The sequence below is a fragment of the Xenopus tropicalis genome, chromosome 4 (assembly GCF_000004195.4).
Source record: "Xenopus tropicalis strain Nigerian chromosome 4, UCB_Xtro_10.0, whole genome shotgun sequence".
Taxonomy (NCBI): domain Eukaryota; kingdom Metazoa; phylum Chordata; class Amphibia; order Anura; family Pipidae; genus Xenopus; species Xenopus tropicalis.
Window position 1 is genome coordinate 26,955,109 of NC_030680.2, and position 25,131 is coordinate 26,980,239.

Sequence of the window (25,131 nt, forward strand, 5' to 3'; positions counted from 1 at the left end):
ACCATGTATTCTAGAGAAATTCCGGCCCTCGGCACCGCAGAAGTTGGACAGCACTGGTCTACATTATTTGAGCAGAAGCTGTCCTGGATAGTCAGTATTGCCCACATTAAATAAAAAATTCAATAGTTCAACCTATGCATTCTACCAGACAAGTTATATTAATTCACCTATGGGCTCGCTGAACTTCAAACATTTGCATATAATAAATAATATTTCAGTTTTACCTCTGTGACAATAAACGTAAAAATGATTGAATCAGACTCAAGTTAGCATTTTATCAGAAAGTGCTTTATTTGCAAGATTTAAGGATATAAGACGTACAAATGATCAGTTTTTATTTGAATGTAAAATGATTATTATACAATACTACATTTTCTATTGAATTAAGATACCCCTTGAAAAGGTTTAAATTACAAGACTATACAGTTCCAGGACATGCAGTGCCAGTACACTGACACCCGTTCACATCAATGTATTCATGGTCAATGAAACTTCCATCGGCGCACTGCAGCTTGATTATATTTTTGGTAGTGCTAACCTCTTGACAACAAGAACACTTATGGGACATAGATTGTGCATCAGCAGAGTACCTAAAAAATATACAGAAAAAATATACTGGCATTAATTTTAATTGTAGGGGGCTTACACTTTGCAAATTCTCTATTCTTATTTTTGACCAGAAAACAGCCCATAATAAATTATACCATACCCCCTAAACTATCTATCTGCTCCATCTACTAAATAAAAAATACTAAATAAATTCATGCAACATCGAGGAATGAGCCTATTTAATAATCTATGAAGAATGTCCTTTACACACATTTGGTCTGGACAATCCTGCGTCATATAATACTATATGGCTGTAAAGAAAAGCCTTTTTTTTTGTTTCTTGCTAAGAAGAATAAAACACAGGAGGCTGTAGGGACAATGGCGGCATAGGCAAGGCTAAGGGGCACATTTACTAAGACACGAACGGGCCGAATGCGTCCGATTGCGTTTTTTTCGTAATGATCGGTATTTTGCGATTTTTTTTGGGAAAATTGTCACGACTTTTTCGTTACTAATACGATTTGTGCGAAAAAATGCGAGTTTTTCGTAGCCATTCCGAAAGTTGCGCAAAATCTGGCGATTTTTTCGTAGCGTTAAAACTTGCGCAAAAAGTTGCGATTTTTTTTTGTAGCGTTAAAACTTGCGCGAAACGTCGCACCTTTTAAGTTTTAACGCTACGAAAATGGCCCAACTTTTCGCGCAAGTTTTAACGCTACGAAAAAAATCGCCAGATTTTGCGCAACTTTCGGAATGGATACGAAAAAGTCGTAAAGACGCCGAAAAAAATCGCAAAAAATATGAAAAAGTCGCAAAATGTTTGTTTTCAAATCGGAATTTTTCCAATTCGGTTCAGATTCGTGTCTTAGTAAATGTGCCCCTAAAACTACAGGATGAGTGACTATTATATTCAGAGAAGCTTGGGTGAAAATAAACAAACTGAAATGGAAAAATGAAACAAAAAAAAAAAGGATACTGGCCCTTTAACATGAGAGTTATAAACATTTTTTGAAATATGTCAAGTCTCACAATATCCAGATAATTGTGTCAATGGCACAATGATAAACTGCATATATTTATGTTAGAACCAGGGATCTTTAGAAAATAAAGAAACAAATATCTCTGAATATGCATCTAGTATGATGATTGGTTCCAGAACCTTGAGTTCTATATACAGTGTAATAAATTACATATTGAAGTCAGACGTTTTTTTCATCATCTGAAGGGGATTACTCACTAATATGCTACTCTAATTTCAGATGTGACTTTCAAATTTCATCATGCAGAATTTACAATTTGAAAAAGAAATGCTAATTTTTAATAAATGGGAAGTTGTGAATAAATTGTTTTCAGAGTTGCATTTACTACAGTTAGAAACAAAATGGCTTACAAAAGGTATGATCGTATCATAACTGGCAAGTAACATGCAAGCTAAAAGAGATGTCTAACTAGAAGTATGAGCACCTGAAAAGAAAGTTTAGTACAGTAAGTGAAAATAATAAGCTTATAATAAGGTGAAAGAGAGATTGTGATCCTTATTCTTCATTCATAGAGGTTGTATTTATGCCCTAATCTGGCATGGGGTGCAAAGTGAAGTGCCATAGAAGAGTTGGTAAGTATAGGGTTCCATTGCAGCCTGCACCCACGTGCAATCCCTAATTTGTGTGTTTAAATGATGTTTAAATTAGGTGTGGCCTTTCCTTTATGAATACAGTGCTGTTGAGTGCACACGTCCCACCTACCCTTCCTGAATACAGTGCTGCCAAATGCAGACAAGCTGTATTCATTGAAAATCTCAGCATCTTACATTCAAAAGACCTGGGCCTTTTGGGGTCTTGCATGGCAATTAGTGCCTTTTTTCAGTTTGTTGCCTACCATTACCCTTATGGAGATAAATGACTGGTGACATCTATGCATTTTTTAATACTCTACAGTAGAAGTAACAGTTTCATCTTACATGGAATAGGTATCACAGGATCCTTCACAACGAGACATTCTGATCCTCTGTAGAGATGTGCAGCCTTGGTAGTTCAAATAATCATCAAATACTTGTACATTGCAGGAGCTGTTCTTTTGGATACCTGTAGCGATGAGTTATGTTACAGCCACTTAGAGAAGGACCAGTTGTTTTACATTTGCCATAATTTAATTTAAATGTAATTTTGTAGTACTAAATCCCTAATCTTGCCATTATGTAGTGCATGAATAGTTTTTAAATTCTATTTGTCTATAATGATTGCTAATTTTGATCAACTGAACCATCATCAAATTATTTTGTATAATCTCCTGAAGAAGCATTTTGTAAATTTAGCCTATACATGAAATAACACCTATTGCCTAGAAGGGAAAATGAAGCTGCCTGATTGCCCCATCTGTTTCTGTACGAGGTTAGCAGCCATACAGGAATGCATCTTAACTTCTATACAGACAACTAAAATTAATTGATATTATCCTGTAAGCCAATAAGATCAATTTAATTTCATCCTCTACATTTGTACTGATCATTAAGATAATGGGAAATGTTGATGGCAAGTATTATAGTTAAGTTCCTGAGTACATCTTAAGACTTATGTTATTTACTGTACTTCCTATGTTACCCTGGGAAATTTCACTTGTTCAGTGGATTATTACAGCAATCCTGCTAACTACTGTGAGGAAAGCCTGGATGTGTGTGTGTGCATGTTTACAATATGTATGTAAGAGAGTAAGAGAGTGCTATATAAACAATTACAGATGGATGAGCACTATGTCGTATGAAAGACTCATGATTTATTTCACATGGTGAAACACATTATAGTGCAATGTATCGGTCCCATCTGGGGACCTTTCTAAAGGATAAGAATCTACTATCACAATATGGTACATTCCGCGACCTCACTGCCCTCATTGTGTAGAACCACATTTTGCTGCTCCAAATGAAATACAGCTCCTCATGACTAAATGAGGGGAAATTATATCCCTGCTATCTGGCTATACTTTCTTCTTTTGTATAGAGTAATACAGGTAATTACAGGTCCATGTGCCTGGCTCTACAATATTTTATATAAGTCACACTTCCTTTAGCATTTAGTAATTATGGTGAAGTCCTGATTAACTATAAAAGACATACTATTGTCCTTTACTTTTGTATCCATTTGATAGAAAGTAGAAACAGTTATTCGTGTGCCCTGAACTTAAGGGGTCTTAATATATTTACTAGTATTTTTAAACTAATCTAATCTAATGTTGAAAGACCTTTTTGATTATACTAATTGTTTGTTTTATTTTATTTTTTTTATAACTCTAATTTGTAATATAGTATTTACAAAGGAAATATATGAATAATGCATGTTGTCTGAATGAAAGGTACAGAGACATACAATGCATAAAGGACTTACATGTTTTACAGCATCCGTTGGGTAATAACGCAATGCTTCCCTAATATTGGGAGAAAGAAAAGCAGATATTAGTTCATTATAAAAATAAAAACTCAATTATATGGAATATTTTTAATACAGTGATTAAAAATGTGAATTTATACTGTATATAGCAGAATGGTGAATTATAAACAGAATATTTAAGATTGCAGCCTTGTTCCTCCTTGACCCCAAAGAAAACAAGGTGCACATGTCGTACAGAGCAGTGTTTTTCAGACTTAACAAGATCAAGCACTCATTTGAAGCTCAGCATTTGACCAGGGCCCCTCTTACCTAGTACAAGGTATGTATGTATGTATATCTTTATTTATAAAGCGCTACTTATGTACGCAGCGCTGTACAGTAGAATACATTAATACAAACAGGGGGTTATTAAGATAATAATAGATAAATACCAAGTACAACAATAAATACAGATAGATACAAAATAAATACAGTTGCAATAAGTTAAGAGTCAAAGACACAAGAGGATGGAGGTCCCTGCCCCGTAGAGTTTACAATCTATATTGTAAGGTTGTAGAAATATGAAAACATTCAGAATTGGGTCAAGAAGTATTGCTGCACAAGACACCTTGCCTTCAAGCAACACTCTCCTCCTCCCCATTGTCCCCACTCCCTCTGGCTGCTAAATCCCCTCACTGCTTCTGAGACAACATGTGATATGTTCCCATAACTTGTCCACTGTCAAAATAAAAACTGCTGCTTGGGATCCTGCACCTTAGCAACTACCCATGTTTATTAGTGACCATATCATTCTAACAGGATAAAATTCTCTAAATTGTGGTGTGAAGGAAATATGTATTATGGCACATAGCAAATCATTCCTATGGATTACTTACAGGCTCACAGTCTTCTTCATATAATGAGGGGCAAGCGATTTGAGAAATAGTTGTGATGAATTGACTATTGATTAATGAGCATTTGTACACCGTGCAGCTATCATTCACAGAAGGCAGTACATCACCGGGCTAAGAAAAAAAAAATAGGGTAGTAAGGTAGAGAGTAAAATTATATTTTTTGAAAACATGCAAAAATATTAAAAATAAGGATATCTAAAACTTATCTTAATTAGTAATGAGCAAATTTTTTCGCCAGGCATGGATTCGCAGCAAAACTTCACATTTCAGCATTGGCGAATTGTTTTGAAACTTCTGCAAATTTTGTAGCGAAAAATTTGCAGTCGTGCCGAAATAGGAATGGTTGCATTAAAAAAGACACGGTTGTGTCAAAAAAGTCATGGGGTACCTGCGTTTCACTAATTTTTTTGCAGTTTTGCACATTTTTCCAGCAAATCGAAATGGGACAGATTCGCTGATCACTAATCTTAATTAAATATATGTTAAACAGCAACATATGTCTATGTCTGAACTTACATTCATAAGCCGGTAGGCGCCATTATAATTCAGGACACAGTTGGTTTGCTGACAGGTACCACAGCAGTCAGATGGGGAATTTTTCCTCACCTCAAAACCCTGTTGAAGTAAAATTTTGAGTGTCATTTGAGACAAGTATTTTTGACTGGACAACACTGACTACTAACAATGTCAAAATGGCCATGTTTTTTAACCACAAGTCAGTGTTTTCCCCAGAATCCCAGTGTAACTGTGGTTGCAATCTATTATGTTTACCACAATATGAGGAATGAACCAATATGGGTTTAAATTAGCGCCTGTTTAGTTCATTATAAAAATAAAAACTCCTTTATATGGAATATATTTAATACAGTGATTAGAAAGGTTAACTTATATAAAACAGAATGACAGGGCCTTTCAATGGTACAGAATAAATAGAATATTTAAGATCTTTGATCCCAAAGGAAGTCCTGAAGCTATAAATGCAGGGGCTGCATGACAAGGGATCCGAATGACCAGCAGCCAGATTACACTGGTTTATATTTAAAGATTGGCAGAATCAGATGCAGCTGTGATTGGGTGAGAAGCAATGAGTTAAGGAGGGGGAAAGCTGGGCTGGGGGTGGAGAAGGATAGGGATGTGATGTCACAAGAGAAGCAGTTCACTTCCTATCTTCTGAACAGGTAGAAACATCCCACCCACCCTCCCCTTTTTTACATATTTTCTGAAATGCCAGGATATTCTCTTCTTTATGCTCTCATATTATCTATTAATAACAGAATGTGAATGTTTTCCTATATGCACTGTTATATTGTGGTTTCGGTAACATTATACAGTATAAATGTGAGAGTCTGCATGGTATCATTTATGTTAAAGGAAAGTCAAATCCTTGATCCAGGGAATTCTTTCCCTCTTGAGGCATAATTGGCACAGGCTTCAGGCTGGGTTTTTTGCCTTTCTCTGGGTCAAAACAGTGGCTATATGGTAATGTATTTTAAGTTGTATCTATCACAGCAGCGATAGGACCTTGCCAGAGTACTGCACAGGAAATTTTAGAAGAGGGAGAAAGGAGCTTTTCTCCTTTGACTGCACGTTGGGTTGATAGATACAGACGCTACTCCTGCTTGTGCTAGGTGACAGCCTGTTTGGATTTGCTATCATCGAGACACTGCAGATTCAGGACCGGCAGCAGGGCTGCTGAATTTCTCTCATGGTGGGAGATGCATCTCCTGCTGGTAGCAGAGTTTGGGGCCAGCCTCTCTGTAGGTAGAGGCAGCCTAATACTCAATGGTGGATATAATGACATAGTGCTGATCTCAAGTCTTCAGTAAGGAACAGCAGAGCATAGTAGCGATCTCTTATGGAATTCTGGCTTTGAATATTGCCTTGGGGGTGAGGCTGGCAAAGTCAGCTAGGGCTTTTAAAGTAACTCACTAAGGGAACCCTGATATTACTAGTGGGTCCAGGTTTGCATCAAAGTATGCACATGTAATGTTTCAGAGTAGGCTGATACTTGCCACGTTGCATGTATGAAAACATGTACCTTTTTATAATTACATCATTGTGTGCTGAATTTTGTGCCCATTTGTGCACTTAGCAATTTATAATTGTTTCATAAATAAATGAGGCCTTGTGTATTATACAAGCTGGTAAGACAAAGGGATGACATTTTGAAAATATTCTGATGATCACTGAACACTACTTACTGTTGGACACTGAACATTGCAGACAACTGGGCTGCAACTTATTGTCAAGTTGTTATTTTGATTTGCAGTACAGACACAGTCCTCACAGTTTTCTGTGTAAACCTGGGATCCAGGCTGTGGGAACACAAAAATATAAACAATTCTTTACTTTTTTTTCTAAATAAGATTAAGAACCAGATTAAAAAAAAAACCCTCATACAATCAGAACTAAATGCAATCAAGTTAAAATTGGTGACTTCGATTTATATGTATTATTGGGTAGAAAGAAACAAAAATATTAATGGCAATAGGAAAGTGAAAGTCTTAAATGTTGAAAATAGACTTCCCATTGGCTTGTGTAGCATCTTAGCAGATTCTAGGTGGGGAGATTTAGATTTTTGATTTTAAAGGAAAACTATACCCCCAGAATGAATACTTAACCAACAGATAGTTTATATTACCGTGAGTAACATATTAAAGAATCTGAAAAATATATATATATATCAGTAAATATTGCCCTTTTATATCCTTTCCCTTGATTCACCATTTTGTGATAGTCTGTATGCTCCCTTAGATCACCTGACAGGAAATAATGCAGCTTTAACTGTAATAGGCAGTAGTGTGGGAGTAAAAGGCAGAACTTTACTCATTCATTGGCTGCCATAATCTAAAATGTATGTGTGCCTTGACTTGTTTGTGTGCACTGTGAATCCTATGATCCCAGGGGGCGGCCCTTATTCCTTAAAATGGCAATTTTCTATTTAGGAGTACTCAGTGGCACATACTACTAAAAAAGTATATTTTTATAAAATGGTTTATTTAGATGAAGCAGGGTTTTACATATGAGCTTGTTTATGCAATATATTTTTTATAGAGACCTACATTGTTTAGGGGTATAGGTTTCCTTTAAGAATTCCATTTTCTAAATGACAAAATTTTATCTATTACAATTGCTGCTTACCATGTATTCAGCATTTCCACTAACACAGACTTGCTTTTGTTCTGGAAGAAAGACATGCAAAATTTCAGAAGATGGTTGATTTTTATTGCTAATGTGCTGTGCTGCAACAATGCAATGGCTTTACATATATATATATATATATATATATATATATATATATATATATATATATATATATATATATAATGTTTTTTGGGTTTTTTTCCCACAGGACCAGACAAGAAACAATGTCCAGTACTTTTAGTATTGGCAGCTTCTTTCTTGCTTTATTAATTATGTGATCCGGACATGAATTACCTTCAATATTCTGGTGTATCTGGTGTTCATTATCACTAACTGTTATTACAAAAATAACTTATAAAGGGAATAAAATATGCAAAAATATTAAGAGTATTTGTATTCTTTATACACCATTATGCTTCTACTTTTTAGCCAGAAGAAAAGTACACTCAGGGAACTTTGGGAAATATATATATATGCTAAACATTATTCAACACAACCCACTAGCTTTATATCTTATTACAGTGAAACCTCAGATTTACATTCCCTGATTTTACACCATTGTTTTGTGGTCCCACTACTATATAACACATAATAAACTTCCCTGGTTTTTCGTTTTCCCGGATTTTGCACCATTTTTTTCTGGTCCCTGAAAAACTAGTCTAATTTTTAGTTTGTTCAGCTATCACACCAACTCTCCATCCTCTGCTCTCAGTTTCCCTTCAATTATTTTTCTGTAATGCTATTCATCCAACAATCCTTTCTTCTCCTATTCTTCCTCCCAGCTTCAACTAACCTCCCCCACTTTTCTTTACCCTTACTATTTTGTTTATCTTTCCAACTCTCTTTTCCCTTCAGTACCTAACCCCTAGAAAACTATTTACCCCTTTCCTGTCTTCTATCCTTATTATTTAAATCTACTTTGCCAGCCTTCACATCTTATTCTATCTGCCTATTTCCTCACCTTATTGGCCCATTTCCCCCACCTAAAAACTTTTTTTTAATATTCTCCCTACCTCCTTACCATTTTTTCCCCTATTTCTGTTTCTATTTCCTCTGTTTGCTTAACCTAGTTTTCCCCAACTTTCCCCTTACCACCTCACCTACTGCTATTCCAAACTGCTGTCACATTTCTCCTATCTCCTATTCTGGGCTCACACCCCTGCAAACCCTCTACTATTTCAATTTAAGACTAGTGTGCTGTAGTTTGACTTGTAGTTTCATAAAAAAATAAAAAAATATCTTAAGCACAAACTTACTACAAACATAAGTAGGACAGCAATGCCCTGCATCAACGTCTCCAACAATTTCATATCCAGGTCCACATACAGGGAAGTTATTAGAGCACAGACTTGGGTCACATCCTAAAAAACAGATAAACCAAAATGAGTTTTCTTTGATTGCCATGGACCATTGGGAGTTAAGTTTGATTTAAATACTGAGCCCCTTAGCTCATAATGAAGTTAAATAATCTCACTGTTATTCTAGTTGTATCCAAAACTACTTATGAACACTTTTCCAATATATTCCCCAAATCATCCAGCTCCATACTTTGGCTACCTATGCCCTAGGGTGATGTTAAAAAGTTATCACAGTAGGTGCCCAAACACTAGACAACCCTGTATGGTTTGTTTCCCCAAGTAAAAATAACTAATGAGATTCAGGTACTGTGTCTAAGACCCAGGGCAAATACAAGTGGTCTTCTTGCAAAGCCAAAGCCTTTAGTGACAGGAACCAGAAAGGTAAAAGAGCTTGTCAAAAATTTCCAGTGCTTCAGAGCAAACGTATGTGAAGATCTTCTTTAGTTTCTTATTTGCAGATGCACCATTATCTCACAAGCAAGATGAAATTGGTCTGGTAGCTTGAAAGTGAAGTCCCAGAATCTATCAGTTCACAATGGAATAAGGTGAGATAGGGGTTGCCTGACACTGTGAGTTTAATGTAAGGTTGGGAAATGATTCTTACAAGCACCATGGTTTCCTTTTTAATCTGTGGAATCGGGTATGTATTTGTTTAAGCATTTTTTTTTAATATAAGCTCCATTGAATAAACTTCTGTTAATTATTTTAGCATATTTGAGTATATTTTACATTTAACAGGATATTAGTTTATTAGATAAACTTACTGCATACAGTTTCAGTGCAACATTTGTTTGTAGCACTTGGTTGAGTCACTGAGTAGAAACCTTCCAGAGTACAAGTTGCATTGACTACATCAAGGCACTGTTGTTGTTGGCACACTATTCCACGACCACCCTCCAAACAGGTGCAGACGGCACAGTTAAACTCAAAGGTTTCACCATACTGCAAGAAGTTAGAAGAGAATAGTGTAATGTAATTGCTGACCAACAGGTTAAATGATATGAGCAGATTATTAATTAATAATATATATTTATGTGGGGCTGGCAGTTACAAATGTATGTAAGAGGGCATTCAATAAACTTCTGCACAGTTTATTTTTTCATCTGGCTTTTCAACTGCAACCATGGCACAACACTTATTTCAATAAGAAAATTAACGGTAAATATTTAAATAATGTGCAAATAAGGTTGCCATTTGGCCAAGCAAAATAGGAAGGGTGGTATTTTTTTTCAGGATATGTTTTATTCATGCACATAAACTGACCTAAACATCAACAGAAGTTTAAAGTTATATTATTTCATAAAACTGTAACATAGGCTCACAAAACAATATTACATATATTGCATATAAATCCAAAAATAAATACCACACGGGGGATGTCGTCTGGTCCCACACACCCTGGAAGAAACAGAAAACAATTACTATAAGAGCAAAGTTCCAAAATCATGGAGTTATATCTAAATCCACTAAGAAATAATACTATGCCCAACATATTTAATTTACATTCAGAAAGGAGTATAAAGTTTTATTCACTTTTTTTCACCATTCTCAAGCAATTTTTTAGTATCCACCCTACCTGTATTTTACTTGCATGGGTACTATATATACAGAATGGTTGCAAATCCCAAATGGCCCAAAAGTATAAAGACAAACATGCTTTTTTGTTTGGTGAGGATTTCGAAGCAATATGCAGTTCTTTTATAGTTAACAGACTTCCTAAAATTCCTAACAACATTATGATTTTAGCAGTTTTAGAATTTTTTAAAACCATGAAAAACTAATTTCCACTAAAACAACAAATGTCTGGACATTTATTATAAGATCAGAACTGAAAAATCACAAATAAATTCAAATACAGAACTAATACAGTATGAACATAAACACCTCAAATTTTGTGTTTTGGTTTTTTTTTAGTGCAATTAGAAATGGAAAAAAAAGACCTCAAAACCTCTAAAAGGACGAATAAAATAAAGATAGTTACAATTTGTCTAGGACAGCCCCTATTAACTTCTACATGGCCTTAACAGCTTTTATATGGTGTAATTTTGTATTTGTTTGTGTTTCTACAATAAATTTATCACACAATTGTTGTGTAATTTGTATAATCAATGATTATTAGCACTAGAAATTAATAAATGGGTCCCATTGTGTCTGCAGCCACATGAAGACCGTGTCTATTTTTGTCGTCCGCGGCCATTTTGACGTGACTGCGCCTTTCTTGATGCGACTGCACCCATTTTGACTGTGGATATTTTGCTGCGACCAAAACTTTTTTAACACATAACAAATTTTTCGGTGGCGAATTTTCTCTGAAGTTTCACTAAACTATTTGCCACTGGCAAAATGCGGAAATTCCCTGCGAATCTATGCCAGGCGAAAAAAGTCGCTCATCACTACATTCCACTTCTCAGGCTTACATGGCACTAAGATACCCCAGAGCAACAGGGCTTTCTATAAGATAAGACCAACATTTTTAATGTTCTCCCCAAAGAGAGCTAAGAATCCTTCTGTAAATTGCTGTGAATAGAAACTGTGTATTGTGCTATAGATAGGTTAGCCTATCTGGGTAAATCACCAGTACGTATACTCACCACAGGTGCCTACACAGATTTCGATACCCGTACTAAATGGCATGGTGCCGCTTGGACAGAAGCATCCTTCCATAACACGTATGTCATTTTTCAGTGCTGCCGCATCTGATGGCCTGGTAAATGATCGCACAAAGATTTTAAATGAATGTACTGTAATTTAAACACAACCAGTGTTTTGTGAACTCCTATTGTTTATGTTTCCCAAGAATCCTCTGAATGAAGTAGAATGTTTTACTTTAAAATAAAAACAATGGATTGGTGAAATAATGTTCTTGACAGGAGTAAAAATGTATGGCAGATTTATCAAAAATGTGAGACTAGAGCTCACCACAGAAAAAAAATGCCCATTATGTGATTTTTTAGAGCCTGTTTATTAAATGGTGAACTCAAACGTTTACCCACTGATAAATACACAATGTTTATATATATATTAACTGTAATATTAGTGTGTAGGCAGCCATCTCAGTGCAATGTGCCTAATTAGGAGCATTCAGAAGGAGCAAGCGCTACACATTAGAACAGCTTTCGGATAACCTATTGATTCTCCCACTCCCATGTAACAGGAGGAGTCCCAAGCCGGACTTGGATTTCTTACTATTAAATGCTATTCTGGTATCTACTTGGAGCTGCTATCTTGCTCCCTGCCCATTGTTCTGCTGATCGGCTGCTGGGGGGGAGGGAGTTATATCACTCCAACTTGCAGCTCAGCAGTAAAGTGTGACTGAAGTTTATCAAACTACAAGTCACATGGCTGTAGCACCCTGGGAAATGAAGAATATAGCCAGTCCCATGTGAAATTTCAAAATGAAATATAAAAAATGTTAGCTTGGAAGTGAAATCAATGGGACTTCACTTTCTTGAAAACTTTTCACCACTCATCCGAGTGGCTTCTTCCGTTTATTCAGTTCATTGTCATTGTCCCATAATCTATCACTTCACATTGGAATAAGGTGAGAGAGGGGTTGCCTGACATATAGGAAAAACCACATGAGTTTACTAATCAAGTGGAGTTTGTGTTGAAAAAGCTTGGTAATCTTCAGAAGTTGGCCAACCACTTTTGTAATGAAGGAAAACTTTGTCAGCTTTTATGTGATTGGTAAACTTACACAGCATTTCCTGTCTGAGCATGAAAGCATGGCCAATCATAAATGGGTTCTTAAATGCCCATGGCCAGGATTCATTTTCTTATAATAATGGAAAAGTAATCCATCTGAATAAATAGCAGATATGTGTAAATATCAGGAAACACTTTGAGATGAGAAGAAAAAAAAACTATTATATAAGCCTGTTATTGGTTTATTTGTTGATGCCCTACATAATTGTCTTATAGGGTTGAAAAAAGATCAGCGTTCAACCCTTCCAAGTGAACCCAGCACACACAAACCTATACTGATCTATCTATACACTCATATACTGTATAAATACATACCAACATCAATACTAACTGATTTTAGACTAGATTTTAGTATCACAATAGCCTCAGATACTATGCTTGTTCCAAAATTCATCCAAGCATAGTATCCAAGGCTATTGTGATTCAGTATCGTAACTAAAGGTTTTACAAATTTCATCTCAACATCATACAAGGATGACTACTTACGCAGTTTTGCAGGTTACTGGGAGAGCTGGGCCACATGCATTATACACTCTGTCAGATGGACAAGAGATTGCTGAAAAAAATATGAATTATTACTTTTATAGTCAAATAAACAAATTATTTTATTGAATATGAATATTCTGCAACTTTATTAAGTGATGAGTTTAATCTATGCCATAAAAGCTGCCATAGTAAACTTACGACAATCCAGAGCCTGGCTCCTCCATGGAATGCAGATGCCATGATCACCACAGATTGTGGCATAATGTTGCAGACTAGTACATTCAATGTTTGAGTTGGCCACATTGCAGCTGTCGTAAAGGCAGGCTTGGTAGAAAGGCCCTGGTGGTTGGGCAGCATGACATGCTTTGAAGATCCTTTAAAGAGATATAAAAAAAAAGATTTAGTTCATCTAAAAAATGTGAAAGGGGACATATCAATTTGAACTGGTATGTCTTGAACCTTTTATGACATCTACAAGTTATGAATGTTGTGGGAAGTAAACATTTGGGTGCAGATTCATTAAAAATTTGGATTGGATACGATAATTTCTGATGATGGCAAATATCATCAAAATGCTTACGAAAAAAATCGTATTAGTCACAATAATATTGTATTGGCAATCCGAAAGTCACAAAATTTTTGTATCCGAACAATCGTAAGCGGTGGGAAAACCTTTCTGACTTTGATCCTTCTGTGCATGATTTTGGAAGCCTCCCATAGGACTCTATGGCACTCTGCAGCTCCAACCTGGCCCAAGGAAAGTCTCCCATAGGGCTCAATGGCACTCTGCAGCTCCAACCCGGCCCAAGGAAAGTCTCCCATAGGGCTCAATGGCACTCTGCAGCTCCAACCTGGCCCAAGGAACGTCTCCCATAGCGCTCAATGGCACTCTGCAGCTCCAACCCGGCCCAAGGAAAGTCTCCCATAGGGCTCAATGGCACTCTGCAGCTCCAACCCGGCCCAAGGAAAGTCTCCCATAGGGCTCAATGGCACTCTGCAGCTCCAACCAGGCCCAAGGAAAGTCTCCCATAGGGCTCAATGGCACTCTGCAACTCCAACCTGGCCCAAGGAAAGTCTCCCATAGGGCTCAATGGCACTCTGTAGCTCCAACCTGGCCCAAGGAAAGCCTCCCATAGGGCTCAATGGCACTCTGCAGCTCCAACCTGGCCCAAGGAAAGTCTCCCATAGGGCTCAATGGCACTCTGCGGCTCCAACCTGGCCCAAGGAAAGTCACGATACCGAAGCTTGAATGAATCCAAAACTTTTGTACTCGGCACGACAATACGATTTTGATGCGTAATTTTTGACGCACAGTATGAAAAAGTTGAGCAAATTAACCACAAAATCAGTGAAAATATGCAAGGTACAAAAACTTAGAAAAAAATACGATTGATTTGTATTCGGAGACGATCGTACTTTGATAAATAGGCCCTTTGACCATCAATACTATTAATAATATATCATTAATCCTCAAAGAGCAAATCTAAATTGAAATAATGTAATTATGTTCTTTCAAGCCCTTAAACAGGACTTGCATACATCCCCTTGATTCTTTAATTTAAATACAAAAAAATAAATACATGTTTTTCTATCAATTATGATAACAAATTCCTATTGATGCCATACAGTGGTGCAATTTGTGAGTTATGCAGGACAAACATGGGGACATACTTCCATTGTGCTATGTTTGCTTGGCTCTATAGCTATAAAATGATATCCTTTTACAGTCAAATACAGTTGGTTGAGTAGCAAGATGATCCCAAATTATATCTCAAATGGGCACAGAGGAAAACCGTTATGCACAGATTGCAGATTGTGATTTCTGTGTAGTTCGCTACTCAGGGAGGTAAAACTGTTCCTGTTTCTAAAAAACAGCAAGAACAAACTAAAATAACAAGCATATATTTCCAAGTGTTGGTGCCTAGCTTGTCTTCACTAGCTAAAATTTACACATATTTCATAGGCTGTATCAGTACTTAGTCTATGGTTGTATGCAGAGATATGCTCCTAACCCAACAAGAAATTTTTACACACACACAAAAAATATTATTACAACTAAAGGAACAATGTCCATATTGGTTTCTAAACTATTTCCTTGTATGAATCTAAAACCAATTCTTACGGTCCCATGATGAGATCACAGAGAGGAGATCTGCATGAAGCTGGAACCGGTAGTGGTGGTGTAAGGTTGCTCTTGCATTGAGGTTTAGCTGGGTCATTTATAGTGTAAGAATCAGCCATAGCTACACAGCTAGTTGAGACTGTACCATTAGATAACAAGCAGTCATCAGCTTGGTTGTTAGTACAGGTACCTAAGATAAAAAAAAAAAGTGAAATTATATTACAGTTTTTTGTAGACCCCGCTGTTTTAGAAAATGCAAATAAAAATAAAACTTGACACCTGAATTTTTATAACACTTAAAGGAGAAGAAAAGGTAAAAACTAAGTAAGCTTTATCAGAAAGGTCTATGTATATACAGCCATTGCACTCACAGAAGTCCTCTATCAAACGAAACACAGGATTTCTTGTCTCCTTTTTTGTAAACATGTTGTTAGGGTGTGTGAATTCCTCTCTCACAAAAATCCTTAATTCCTGTGGCCAAAGTCTGTGCAGATCTCTCCTCTCTCCCCTTTCCTCTCTTCCCATAAGAATGCTAAGAACTCCCTCTCCCCTCCCTTAGGAAAGTGTGATAACATAGCTGGACTGCAAACAGGAAGCTATTTAAAATGGCAGATGCTGTCTTGGAGAAATGGAGCAAATGGAGAAAGCTTCTAGAGCTGTTTACTCAGGTATGGTAATGATTTCTGCAGAATAAATAAAGTGTTCTGGGTGGCACTAATGTGTCAAATCTATTGGCAGTAAAATATAAAATGCCTTTCCTTCTCCTTTAAAGATTCTTTAAAGGACAATGAAAGGTTAATATAAATTAAAAGTAAGTCTAAAGGCATTCTTTTTAAGTACTTACTGCATATCTAAATTCCCAGATCCCTGCTTGCTTCTCTGAGATATGGTGCTGGCAGCCTACAGCAGTGTGAAGACTACAGTGACATCACTGAAGTCTCTCTCCCCTACCTGTAGGCTGCCAGCGGCAGCCTTCCTATTCTCTGAGCATGTGTGTAACTTGATCCTGTCTCCTGTTCTGAGCTACCCATGCCCACCAGCCAATCAGAAGCGGATCTGGCAGAGGGGAGTGGGGGAGGGAATGAAACACATGTGCAGTATGAAGCAAGGAGGGAAAGGAAGGGAGAATACCTTTTTAGAGATGGCTGCCTGTTCTAGAAAATGTGAAGTAAGTGTAACTGAGTAAATATTTGATTAGGTGAGCCAAAAGTGTGGCGTTTTTACTAAACAATAGGAGGACTATTGGGCAGTATGCTTTTTAAATTTTGACTTGCATTCTCCTTTAAGGTTGTATAACAGTGAATGCTGCAGATACACATGAGTTTACTGAGGCATATGTCACACAACAAAACATATTCATTACAATAGATCTATTGATTACTGAACGGTCATATCACTGAAACAGAGACCATGCACCTCCTATAGTGTTTCACAGTGTCACCTACATTGGGGCTACCATGAGTAGACAAAAAGTGGCTGCATGATAACAAGGAAGCATTACGTTGCTATGACAATCACAAATTTTCTTCACACCTCATTGGTGACAGCTTGTTATTGTATTTAGCATAGGAAAGATAAATGGAAACAAAAGATTCATTACTAATATAGTACTGAAGTAAGTTTGTTAACTAGCAAAGCGTTAATCAGAAACAAACTAGAAAGAAACTGTGAACACTGAAATGTGAGCTAAAGTGCTAGCAACAACAAATATTCAAGCGCACATAAACATGTAGGTTTACAGAAAATCTACCTACAGTGTCTGAACAAGATTGGAGTTATACAGAGGATCCTAAAACTTAGAAATACTTACAAAGTTCTGAGTTCAAACTTTATGTTATAACTTACCACATTGTCCATGTGTGTTGTTGTAAAACTTTCTGTATGGCATCTCGATGGTGAAGGTCACACCATTATAAGTGACATTGGTCTTCAGATCTGGTAGTTCAACCACATAAAATACTCCAGCTTTATAAATGTTCACTCCAAATTTTGTAAATGGTAGCAATACAAGTTGTCCATTTACACGTGTCTAGGAAAATATAGGTGAATGTGATGAAATATTCACAACCCACATATCAGCATGTCCAAATAGTATGGGCTAATAATGTTGCACCTATCCATTGATAATGTACTTTTACCAGTAAGGGGGAGTTTTATACAATATAGGTATGGGACCTGTAATCCAGAATGCTCGGGACCTGGGGTTTTCTGGATAATGAATCTTTCCATAATTTGGATCTCCATAACTTAGGTCTACTAATAAATCATTTAAATATTGAATAAACCCATTAGGATTGTTTTGCTTCCAATAAGGATTAATTATATCTCAGTTGGGATCAAGTTCAAGGTATTGGGTTTTTTTTTCTAATATTTAAAAATTAGAATTATTTGCTTATAATGGAGTCTATGGCAGATGGCTTTTCCATAATTTGGAACTTTCTGGATAACGGGTTCCTGGATAAGGGATCCCAAACCTGTACTAAACTAGTAAAATAAAAAAGGACAGTTAAATATTTTGCCAATTTTTGAGGGATTTTTTTTTTCTGACACCCAGAAAAGTGTTTTTATAGAATAGTGCATGTTTTTATGGATTAGGTATGTGATAAATTACACAACAACCCTCTAGATAAAATAAAAAATACAGTACTTCATAAATCTGCCACCAAGCACTTGGGTTTAAATAATGTCATCCTATGGGTGGCTAAGTTTGCAGGCACATTTGTTACACATTTGTCCATGTGTAATATAGTGGTAACATTGTCACCAGTTAAAGAAAAAATATATCCCCAGAATGAATACTTAACCAACAGATTTTATTATGTTAAGTGACCTATTAGCAAAATTAGCAAAACTGGAATATATATATATATATAATATATCAGTAAATACATCCTTTCCTTTGAGCCACAATTTAGTGCTGGTCTGTGTGTTCCCTCAGAGATCACCTGACCAGGAAGAAGTGTGGGAGTAAAAGGCAGAAATCTGCCCATTCATTGGCTGATGTGGCCTAGCATGTATGTGTGCCTTGGCTTGTTTGTGTGCCCTGTGAATCCTATGATCCCAGGAGGCAGCCCATAATTCTTTCAGAGTACCCAATGGCACATACTAGTATTTTTATGAAAATGGTTTATTTAGATGAAGCAGGGTTTTACAAATGAGCTTGTTTATGTAATATATTTTTATAGAGACCTATATTGTTTGGGGGTATAGTTTTTCTTTAACTTTAAAGGAATGTGGACATTGTTTACCTCTAAGGTTATAGGAGCAAAAGATGTGGGGGAAATTGTGATTTCCTGAGTTTCGTATAGTACGGTAAGGTTGCGTGGGCAGGTAACACCAGTTGTATCTCCACAGTTATAGTTGTCAAGGTAAACACCAAAGTTATCAATGGTTTTCACAATTTCTTCCACAAGAACATAGGTACAGTTTCCACTATAAGTATAATAGGTTCCATCAAAGGTAAGGTAATGAGGATCTCCCCAGCCAGCACACATACCTAGAAAACATATAATAATGTAGGTTAATTGGAATCTAAAAAAAAGGTTGGAAGACACAAGGTTTGTGTTTTTTTTTTTTTTAGAATACTACATATTCACACAACCTAAGCAAGTCTGACTTTTTTAATTTAAAGCATTAATCATATTATTTTTTCCCATTTTTACCTATATTTAAAGCAATAGTAATAGAGATGTGCTTCAGTTATTGTATATTCCTGAACCATTTTCTTCCTCTTTAGGACTCTCGAGTTCATTGAATAAAATACAGTGCTTGCTAGCCTGTGCAAGTGTGATGCCACCAGCAACCAATCAATACCTTGTAGACTGTTCAAAATAAATTGCAGATTGGTTGCTATCGGCAACTGCACTTATGCAATCTAGTACTGATGGTTATAAATCAGCCTCTCTTTACAGGCTATGAAACAATCATCTCCTAATATAAGAGTTACTCATGCAAGCCAGTAATCTACAACTGTATTAGATGCCACTGAGCAAAAATGGGAGCAAATAGAAGCAAACACTGGGAATAAGTCTAGACTTAAGATTGCAATGTATAAATTATAATTAAAAAAAAACAACAAAACTTCAAGAAAATGTCTGTAGTGGTATCTACAGCTAAACAAGAGAATCCCACTGGAAATGTGGGTCTAGGAGGATCCTAGTCCAGGCCTGATCTAAATAATAAAAGATAGCCTTTTATAAACCACCCCCAAAGATGTAATTTGATTTAGATTTACTTACATGGACACTCCCAATGCCAGCAACATAAGTCATCATCGGGCACAGCGAGTGGCTTCATTTTATTGGCACATGTAATTGCTGGTGGAGGTACACAACCTTTTTGAACAATCTGTAGTTGACCCGCTGCATTGCATATAGCTTTGGTGCAGTTACAAATTTGCCAGTTTGTATAGGGCTGTAGACATGAGAAATAACAAAACACAGAAATAAGAAGCATGACTCCATACACTCCCATTTTTGATCTCAGCAGGATTGTTCTTCAGTTTCATAAATCACTCATGCAGTTCAAGAACAACCAAAATCTAAACAATGAAATGTATGTAGAAATAGTCATTAATCTATATAAATAATTACTATACGATATATACAAAAACACTGGAGAGCAACATAGGGGCACACTGTGCTTGTTGTTTCCACACTGCCATCTGCACAATTGGAGCACAGAAGCTAGCAGCTGCTCAGATAAATTTGATGATGGCCTTGCTCACCTCACAAAAAATGGTTAGAGTTGAGCACAAAACAAGCCTATAGTAAACAAAACATAAATCAGTAAAAATAAAGCATTGGCTTGGTGCCAAATTTTATAATGGTATAAAAGGTTTGGACATTTAAGAGAAAAGGAGTAGTACCTAAATGATTTACCTGCAAATGCAGTCTAGATCAAATTTATTTGTAACTGCAGCTACTGTATGTACCAGGAGCACAGAACACATCGTTCTTGCTTACTATTTGGATCTACTTCTAAAGGAAGAGGTGAGCTCTAGGTTGGAAAAAACGTATCAGCAGCAGTACACTTACAAGTAGCAGCTTCATGCAAACACGAATATTCCACTGTTAAAAGTATATAGCCAGTCATTTTATGTATTTTGAATATTAATATACACTTAGAAAAACTCACCACACAAGGAGTAGTTGTACTGATTGTATTAGTGGTTGATTTGGTTGTTGTTTTTGTAGTTGTTGGAGTTGTCGTTGTTTTTGTAGTTGTTTTAGTTGTAGTTGGTGTAGTTGTTGGTGTTGTAGTTTTTGTAGTTGTTGTAGTTGTTGTTGTAGTTGTCGATGTTGTACGTGATGTGGTTGTTGTAGTTGGTATTGTAGTTGTGGGTGTTTTAGTTGTTGTGGTTGTTGTAGATGTTGGTGTTGTAGTTGTTGTGGTTGTTGTAGATGGTGTCTTTGTAGTTGTTGACGATGATATAGTTGTGGTTGTTGTAGTTGGTGGTGTTTTTGTAGTAGTTGGTGGTGTGGTTGTTGTTGTAGTTGGTGGTGTTTTAGTTGTAGTTGGTGGTGTTTTAGTTGTAGTAGTTGGTGGTGTTGTTTCACAAGGTACCTCAATTGCATTTGCCCCATCATTACAATTGATGTCACATACAATACTGTAGCATATTCCAAGAACTGAACTACTTGTTATTTCCTGACCTGCAAGAAGAAGTTATCTCTTCAGTTATCTGTCCTTGTAGATATAAATTTTAGCTAACTGTATTATTCTATATTGCTGTTGTATAAAAATACTGTTGCCCTTCATCTGCTGTGATAAATAAATCTTAGTTGCACTCAGGGGGCTCACCTGTTTATTCCTCTAAACTATATTCACTGGGGAAGGGTGTATAACATTGCACTGTGTTGTGATTAATACATCATTAAAGCCTACTCTATCTGTGTGTATGTCATATATATACATACACACACTCAGTTAAAAAAGAATTAAAAGTTATATGATCCCTTGTCTGGAAACCTATTATCCAGAATCCAGGCCCAAATAAGGGAAGCCCATCTCCCATGGAGTCTTTTTTTAAGTAAATAGTTCTAAGCTTTAAAAACAATCTCCTTTTTTTTCTCTGTAATAATAAAACATCACTCTGTACCTGAGGTTAACTAATACTACCATATTGGTGGCAAAACAATCCTTCTTGGATGGTTTAGTTGTTCCTCTGAAGATTAAGTATATTTGACAGTTTGGCTTGATTTCCCTCATCCCAGTGGAACAAGGGAAATCAAGTGGAATAAGAAGTTAGTTAATGATTTTCAGAAGACTTATGGTATGGCAATCCAAATAATGGAAAGAGCCCTTATGCAGAAAACACCAGGTCCTTCCCATTCTGGAAAATAGATCCTATACCTGTAATATATCTCAGCCTTCACTGTGGCTAGGCCAGGAAAGGCATGACATTGGTAAAGACAGCATTATAAATTAACAACAGCTGAAGGGTTGCAAGTTGTAAGTTTTTCCTCAACTTCTATAGAGAACTATGAGGTAGCAGGAAGGGACTTTTATGGTTGGGTTAAGTGGCTTTTTAATGAACATAAATACATTATAGTAGTGGCTTATTTACCTGGTGAATATAATTTTCCTTTATAAGAACAGGAACATGATGTGCTGTATGTTGTGGTTGAAGTTGTTGTTGTCACAGATGTTGCTGTTAGAATAAATTAGAAATAAATCAGGATACAAATATTCTTTTGTGCAAAAAAGAAACAAAACCAATATACTGTATATATATATATATATATATATATATATATATATATATATATATAAATAGATATAAAACAGTCCACACGACAGCACCACACTCCAAAACCTGCTGCTCTGTGCACGGGATATCATATAAATATCAAAATAAAACAGCCAGCACCAAGGGACTTTGTGTTTCAAAAAATCTCTTGTGTATTATAATTGCATGTATATGCAATTATAATACACGAGAGATTTTTTGAAACACAAAGACCCTTGGTGCTGGCTGTTTTATTTTGAGATATATATATATATATATATTCCTCACATGTTAATACACCTGTTTGAGGGGAATGTGTATTTTCTCCTCAAATACAGTTCATCTGCCTGTGCCTATTGTCTTAAACAGACATTGTATCAATTGCTTTTTTCCCTTTGTAGTTTTCTAAAACAATTATTGTTAAAGCAATGTATAATTATGTGTTTATGTTTGACTAATTTCCCAGGCATTCTTAAAGGAATACAGTCATGGGAAAAGATGTTTTATTTCAAAACATATCCAGTAATAGAGCTTCTCCAGCAGAATCCTGCATTGAAATCCATTTTTTCAACAGCTCAACAGAATTTAAAAAAATTAAATTTTAAGATTTTGCATGTGGCTAGCCATATTCTTCATTTCCCATTTCAGACTTTTGCTCTGAGAAACTACTGCTGCTCTGCAAGTTGGATTGATATAACTCCCCCTCCTATTTGCTACGTAAATAGTGTCATTTTGAAATCACACAATCACAGCAAGCAGGCAAATGCCATTTTATGGACACATTTTTTTTAGGGTTTTGCATCTTCAGAAAATTTTGTGTATGAGCCAGAATTTGGGATCTTGTGCCCAATGCCCATGCCTCTGCACAGGCTAAAATATTATAGATGAATAGGAGAGATAGGGAATGTAAGGAATGTTGGGACATCTAGGAAGTGCTGAATGGAAAGTAAAAGTAATTGATTGCCCCATATTTTTGCCTGAGGCATAGAGGCAGGGTTGGCAATATATGATACATAGTACTCTTCATAGGAGGGACTATTTCCTAGGTTTTCTCATAGCCTGCACAGAGCCACTCAATAAAAACATACCATTCTGCTCTACTATACAAGTTTACAATTTGCTGTCATTGGTAAATACTTACTTGTTGGAGATGTTGTGGATGCTGCAAAATCAAGTATAATACAATATTATCATATAACGTCCATTTTGTTATTCAGCTCAAAATGATATTGATACACCTGCTCAAAACATTTCCAGTGCCATTTCCAGGGCCCAACTTCCTAAAGTTCTCACTTTGCTTTACAAAAATGACAATAGTTTTGGAGATAGAGTGGCCCCAAAATACAGTCCAAACTCAAGGAACAGATGTTGCAAATTATATAAATATAAGTATTGACATAAGTCATAGGCATAGTCCTAACATATAGATTACTTTGTGAGTAAAGTTCCATTAGTATAGGAAACTCCAAACACTTCAGTTAACATTTTTCAGTGGTAAGTACTTTCTTGGAGTTGTTGCTACAAAAGCAAGTACAATATATTATTATTTCATAACTTCCAATTTGTCATTCAGCTTAAAATGATACTGACACCCTTGCCAGCTGTCCTGGAGATGGCACTTTGTTTTACTAATATAACTATATTTTTTGAAGCTAGAGCGTACTCAAAATACAGTCCAAACTCATGGATTAAACCTGATGTCCAGTACTGGGGGGCATTTACAAATACTTGATATGTTCAGTTTGGGATTTTTGACGCCAAAAACCCTAATTTGTTGCAGAAAAATAATGTGACTTTTGTGGGATTTATTATGCAAATAATAAATCTGGATTCTGAATCTAAAAATACACCATCTAAAACTTGCGGAGATCATGTAAAAGTGAATGGCAGATGTCACCTTTAAAATTGGAAGATCTCACTTTGCTTCATGCTTTTAGTTTTTTTTTACACTAGCTTTTCTGCGACAATACAAAAAAGTTTCAGTCATCATGTGTCAAGTTAAAAAATTTGCAATTTTTTTCAAACAAATAAAAACCCGGAAAAAAACACGTTTTGGTAAATTCCCCCCTTCCAAAAGAAGAATTAGGCTGTTTTTTGTGGGGTTTGAAACAAGAGCTACTTTGAGCAGAGATTCTATTAAAATCACATGTTTCTTTATAATATCATTTAAATAAATCTCTGTAAGTAGCCAATAACTCCTGAATATATGAAAAATAATTCCTTAATACCCTAAGAATAATCGTAAAATAATTGTAAGATTTTTAAAATTCTTATACGAATCAATAATAGAAAATTATGTTTCTAGTTTAATAGAAAATTATGTTTCTATAAAGTTTTGGTACTGTGTTAAAATCCTTCATGTACATGCACAGATTTGTTTTGACAATATTTGTCTTTAATGACTCCATCTTGTTAAGTGAGAAGTGTTCAGTACTTACTTGGTGAAGTTGATGTGGTTGCTGCAAACAGACCAATATATGTGTTAAGTTTATTATTATGTAAAAGGGTGCAGTAGCACCATGTTTTAAAGGAACAGTAACACCAAAAAATGAAAGTGTTTTAATGTAATTAAAATATAATGTACAGTTGCCCTGCGTGGGTAAAACTGGTAAGTTTGCAACAGAAATGCTACTATAGTTTATATAAATGAGCTGCTATGTCAACATGGGGCAGCCATTGAAGCTGGGAAAAAGGAGAAAAGGCACAGGCACATAGCAGATAACAGATAAGCTTTGTAGAATATAATGGGGTTTTATCTGTTATCTGC

General features: G+C 36.0%; 1 protein-coding gene and 1 long non-coding RNA gene across 2 annotated transcripts in view; both read right to left on the bottom strand.

Annotated features, from left to right (window-relative positions):
• Positions 1-266: 266 nt before the first annotated feature.
• The window catches only part of LOC100498375 (mucin-2), a 68,396-nt gene continuing 43,531 nt past the window's right edge, over positions 267-25,131 (bottom strand). Inside the window, exons 29-46 of the mRNA XM_031900757.1 lie at positions 20,771-21,288; positions 19,873-20,047; positions 18,883-19,130; positions 17,480-17,663; positions 15,635-15,824; positions 13,711-13,886; positions 13,513-13,582; positions 11,913-12,025; positions 10,688-10,719; positions 10,086-10,263; positions 9,220-9,324; positions 7,961-8,001; positions 7,021-7,134; positions 5,336-5,434; positions 4,802-4,930; positions 3,924-3,963; positions 2,504-2,627; positions 267-590 (exon numbers count right to left, since the gene is read on the bottom strand). Coding sequence (XP_031756617.1) covers positions 419-590; positions 2,504-2,627; positions 3,924-3,963; positions 4,802-4,930; positions 5,336-5,434; positions 7,021-7,134; positions 7,961-8,001; positions 9,220-9,324; positions 10,086-10,263; positions 10,688-10,719; positions 11,913-12,025; positions 13,513-13,582; positions 13,711-13,886; positions 15,635-15,824; positions 17,480-17,663; positions 18,883-19,130; positions 19,873-20,047; positions 20,771-21,288 — 2,708 coding nt within the window. The 3' untranslated portion in view covers positions 267-418. The remainder of the gene's footprint in view (positions 591-2,503; positions 2,628-3,923; positions 3,964-4,801; positions 4,931-5,335; positions 5,435-7,020; positions 7,135-7,960; positions 8,002-9,219; positions 9,325-10,085; positions 10,264-10,687; positions 10,720-11,912; positions 12,026-13,512; positions 13,583-13,710; positions 13,887-15,634; positions 15,825-17,479; positions 17,664-18,882; positions 19,131-19,872; positions 20,048-20,770; positions 21,289-25,131) is intronic.
• Positions 21,086-23,538, bottom strand: LOC116410330. Its single transcript, XR_004222293.1, has 3 exons — positions 23,506-23,538; positions 22,203-22,286; positions 21,086-21,288 (listed from the first exon to the last, which is right to left on the bottom strand). It is a non-coding gene; the product is annotated as an uncharacterized LOC116410330 (long non-coding RNA).